This window comes from Brachyhypopomus gauderio, chromosome 1 (assembly GCF_052324685.1).
Source record: "Brachyhypopomus gauderio isolate BG-103 chromosome 1, BGAUD_0.2, whole genome shotgun sequence".
In the NCBI taxonomy this organism is placed as follows: domain Eukaryota; kingdom Metazoa; phylum Chordata; class Actinopteri; order Gymnotiformes; family Hypopomidae; genus Brachyhypopomus; species Brachyhypopomus gauderio.
In genome coordinates, this window is record NC_135211.1 from 21,714,470 (window position 1) to 21,719,469 (window position 5,000).

General features: G+C 44.8%; 1 protein-coding gene across 11 annotated transcripts in view; it reads left to right on the forward strand.

Moving 5' to 3' along the window:
- The window catches only part of erc2 (ELKS/RAB6-interacting/CAST family member 2), a 63,607-nt gene that overhangs the window by 6,001 nt on the left and 52,606 nt on the right, over positions 1-5,000 (forward strand). For 10 of the 11 annotated variants that reach the window (XM_077002710.1, XM_077002638.1, XM_077002673.1 and 7 more), the window contains exon 3: positions 1-516. This exon is cut by the window's left edge and continues 230 nt beyond it. In XM_077002710.1, the coding sequence (XP_076858825.1) occupies positions 1-516 (516 nt within the window). Of the gene's footprint in view, positions 517-1,816; positions 2,122-5,000 lie in introns of those variants that run through there. The other variant, XM_077002721.1, reaches the window with a different exon arrangement.

Here is a 5,000-nt window from a genome sequence, read left to right on the forward strand (position 1 = left end):
AATATCCAGTCCCTGAACGCCGCATACGCCACCTCCGGCCCCATGTACCTGAGCGACCACGAGGCCGTCGGCTCGGCCTCCACCTACCCCAAGGGCACCATGACGCTGGGCCGGGCCACCAGCCGGGCCATGTACGGTGGCAGGGTCACTGCCATGGGCAGCAGCCCCAACATCGCGTCCGTGGGACTGCCGCACGCTGACCTGCTCTCTTACGGGGAGCTGGGCTCGCTGGGCATGCTCCAGCACCACCAGCAGGGGGCACTGCTGCGCCAGGCCATGCGGGGCCAGGGTGGAGAGCTTCTGGAGATGCAGGCGCAGGTCAGGGACATGCAGCGTGAGAACGAGCTCCTGAGACGCGAGCTGGACCTGAAAGAGAGCAAGCTCGGTTCCTCCACCAACAGCATCAAGAGCTTCTGGAGCCCCGAGCTGAAGAAGGAGCGCGTGATGAGGAAGGAAGAGGCTGCACGCACCTCCATCCTGAAAGAACAGATGAGGTTGACTCACGAAGAGAATCAGGTCAGGAATGGCGATTTTGGTGTTCACACTCTTTGCTGGTGTGGGTGGCAGTTAACGGGTTAATCTCGAATTCATGGATCCGGTTTACAGTGTGCAGACTGTGGATGGTGTATTGGTGTTTTTTGTTCACTGATTCATGGTCTTTAGTTACACATCCAAATTCAACTGCCACAGAAATATTGTGTACAGGTTCCACTCTTCATCTCTGTTTAAACACTCCTCTTCCTCAACATCATTACACTGACCACACACATACACATCAATATTATCTTTATGAGAGTTTTCTATTTACGTACTACTGTAACAATTTTTTCTACACTTAAATATAATCACTGCCCTTAACCTCAGTAATCAAAAGGAAGACTTTTAGTGTCTAAAACTAAATCTGATTTTTAAAAATCCAAATTTTAACAGCATTTTTCATCATGGGGACCAGAGAAAAGGTTCCCACTGCTTTAGAACTTTTAGAAATTCCTGTTACATTCTTGGTTTTCGAGAAATTTGGTTTCTCATAAAGATACAAAAACCACCAGTCACACTCTGTAATGGCTGCTTTGCTTGGGTTATTTGAAGGGGAAACCTTTTTGGAAAGAGTCTTTTAATCTTGAACATTGAATATTTCACCATCACATTTGTTCTAAAACATGCGGTAGCAGACTCATCCACTAAAGATACCTTACCTATGTGTGTGAGAACAGGCTGTTAATGAGTTACGTTTCTCTTGTGGGCCCTGTTGTCCAGACCAGCTAAATGAACAGCTATTATTAGCCTTCCCTGATCAACAGGGCCCAGTCTTCTCGGATATTTAAGTCTTCTGATGTTATTTTTGGCATTAGGCGACATTATTCTTATTGAATGAAATTAAAAATGTAGGCAAAACCCTCAGGCAGCCTCTCTTCTCTTTCTCTCTTTCTTTTCTGTCTTTCCTTTTTATCTCTACCTCTCCTGCTCTCTCCCCTCTCTCTCTTCCTCTCTCTCTCTTGCTTCTGTGTCTCTCCCTCTCTCTCTTGCTTTTGTCTCTCTCTCCCCCTCTATTTCCCTCTCTCTCTTCTGTCTCTCTCTCTTTCTCCATCTGTTTCTCTTACACCCCTCCTTTTTCTTCTCCTCTCCTTGATTAGAGCAGTGATCTCACTAAATCACTCTCAGGTAGCAGGACTCTTGTATATTTCTGTCTGGGTGCAGGGGGGTGGAGGGGTAAAAATGGGATAGATGACAATTGGAAATGGGTGAAATGTCAAGGACACGCTGATTCCCATGAAAACTCGCTTCCATGTCTGTCTCTCTCATTTCCTGTTTCCCTCATATTATCTCTCATTCCCACTCATTTCATCTCCTCACCCTCTCCTGCTCTCTCTCTCTCTCTCTTGCTCATATCTTGTTCTTTCTCTCTTCTTTCATCTCCATCTCTCCGATTTTCGTGCTTTGTCATTCTCTCACTTTCTCTCAATCAGTCTTGGATCTTTTTTCCCTTTCTTTCTTTTTCTGGTCTCTCACTGTCCTCCTTTTGCTTCATCCCTCTCTCTCCTCTCTCTCTCTTTCTCTCTATCTTGCTCTTCTTTCTTCCTCCCCATCGATCACCATATGGCCCGGTCTGACATACATTGGGTGAGTAAATATATGCTATATAATTATGAGCTCTGTAATGGCTGTGTAAGTTCAGTGGGTAAATGCCCTTGACAGCATCTGTCCAAAATGCCGTCCCGTCTGCCCTGCTGAGAAAGGCTGGAGAACCGGAGGGAGCACACTGTAGGTTCTGCACGTAGGTCTGGTCTGATGGAGCGCTGTCGCGGGGGCTTGTGTGACTGACGGAGAGAGAGAGTACAAATAAAAGTGAAAAAGAGTGAGAGAGTGAAAGCCAGAGTGAGGAAGCTGAGTATAACTGAGAGAGAGTAGACTGAGGGTATTTGTTGGCTTTAGTGACTCACAGTCTGCCTCAGCACTCAAGGTTAAATTAGGATGCTGTCACCATAGCTCTCTCCATGCTAGGATGTGTGTGCCTGTGCGTTTGTGTGTTTGTTGGACTGGGGGGTAATTGTAACAGAGGCAGAATCACAGCTGAGCCACCCAGCTAATCTGGCATGCAGGGTTTTTAAAGAATGCTAATGAAGACACCTCACCCCATTTTGGTCAGAGTCTTGTTAGGCCACGCCCACGTCTTAGCCTTGTTAAGGATGATGTCTGAGGCTCTCACTAAATTATCCCATTTACTCTCTTTTTATACTGTCTTAAGGCTTTAGCCTCGGTGTTTTAGCCTGTATCCCTTAGTCTCGGTTTTTAGCCTGTATCCCTTAGGGGTGAGCGTGTCCTCAGCAATGCTTTATTAAGGCCATTGATCTGTGAAACGGCGGCAGACCACTGAAGGAGAGGAGGGGAGCCGTGTCTGCTCCATCACCTCTCCAGCCCCGAGCAACAACACAGCCGATCACAGAGCTGTCCAGCTCGCTGAGGAGCGCTGAACCAGCACTGCGATTAGCCAACTTCACCCCCACACCATTTAGCATGGAGAACAGCCCGGGTGCGCATGCCTAACAATTAAATAACACTTCTAAAAGTAACCGAGGTGAAAAGAGGCAGTGGCAGCTGCTGATGCTGATAGAGAGCACAGGGCTGATGGGTGATATAAAACATCATCACAATCTAACAATTGAATAATTGAATTTTAATAATTTGTGCTATGACCCTTTGATGCTTAGATGTTTCAAACAACGTTTTGCTAGTGCGTATGTACCCCAAGGCACTGCTGTTAACTCACAAGCTTCTCCTGATCCACCACACTAAACCAAACACATGGCGGTGAAACCTGCCCTCATGGGATAGCGTTACCCATTGACTGTAGGTTACAGCAGTTAAGATAATGTTACTATAATACTATATTACTATAATACTCATATTAGCAGCTTATTACTCTAAACGACTTAGTAAATCCATCCATTGATGTCTGAAAGCAGTGAAGACAAAATGCAAATATTGTTTGCTGCCGCCCACTGAACTGGATTGGCCTGCACTTTGGATCAATGTAAAAATGGACCCACTTATGATTGTTTACTGAGCTAGGCTACGTCATACTGTTTCACCCACTCAGGTCAATGCCATCGCAGCATTGTTTGTTATCTTTACATTGTCTTTTTATTGATGGCTTCTTTGATTCATGAGTAATGGCTATCTTAGCTACGTCTCTGGAGCAAGACCCACATCGGTGTTAAAGAGAAACACTGACGGTTGTCTCTGTTCTCGGGTTCGTCTTTGCGAACGGCAGCATATCTGTGTCAGGCAGGTGAGAGCTGTGGTGGTACAGGTACAGGTGTGCTGGGAGCAATGCTGGATCAGTACCATGGGAGGCCACACTGCAGAAGTGTGAGGTCCAAACTAGGGATGTCCCGATCCAGCTTTTTGAACTTCCGATCCGATACCGATATTTATTTGCACTTCCGATCCGATACCGATATCGGCCGATACCGATACCGGCCTATCCGAGCATGTATTAAAGTTTAAAGTTATTTAGCCAACTTACTTTGTTGTCAAACTCATGTTGAAAAGCGTTTTACTCTTGATAACAAGTAGCCAGCTGAATTAGGTGTGTTTGAATAATACACAATGGTTGGTAAGGAGAAACTGACCTGTTTATTTAGCAATTAATAAACTCAAAATAGACAAAATATTAAATAACAAACAGAAATAGCATCAGTAAACCAAGGATTAAAAAGCCACAAGTGCAAATAATATTGTAAATTATATAAAAAAAAAAAAACACACAACCTGAGTGGAAAATAGTCTATTATTAACATTAACATTAACATCCATCAGTGCTCTTGAACAAGTGTAAACCAAAGCTTAAAAAAAAATCCGTGCACATATCGTAAACTAATTAAAAGCAAAATGCCTTCTACTCCACACTTTGCTGCTCCATCCCTATCTATACACTCCCTTCAATTCAAACGTTTCTGCCAGTGTTAGTTGTGTAGGACCTTTCTTTTTGTCTTCGGTTTTCATTAGAAACTCGTCATGTTGTTTATGGTGGTATTTCGCTAAATGCTTGATTAGATTGGTGGTATTAAAAGTTCTTACAGCTTTACCACAACGCTTGACTTTACTGTGGCATATGTTGCACTCTACCTCTTCGTCTTTGTCATCCTTTAAGGTAAAATAATCCCACACAACTGACCGATAACTTCAAATTTACACGGCGGTCCGAGATGCCACGGAGCTAAATTGGGGCAGAAACTACGCTCGTGTGCTGAAGGTGTGCTGGAAAATGCGGACCGGATTTTACTCTCACTAGCAAAAACTGGAATGGATTATCTAAATGGGTGCGCGATCGGACTTTAAAAAACTGGATCGGGAGTCTGGATCGGCATTTTCTCGTGTCTGCCGATCCGATACCGATACGCATTTTTTGCTAATATCGGCGGCCGATCCGATCCAAATATCGGATCGGGACAACCCTAGTCCAAACAGAGAGCTCCATGGTTCATATGTGTGCAGCA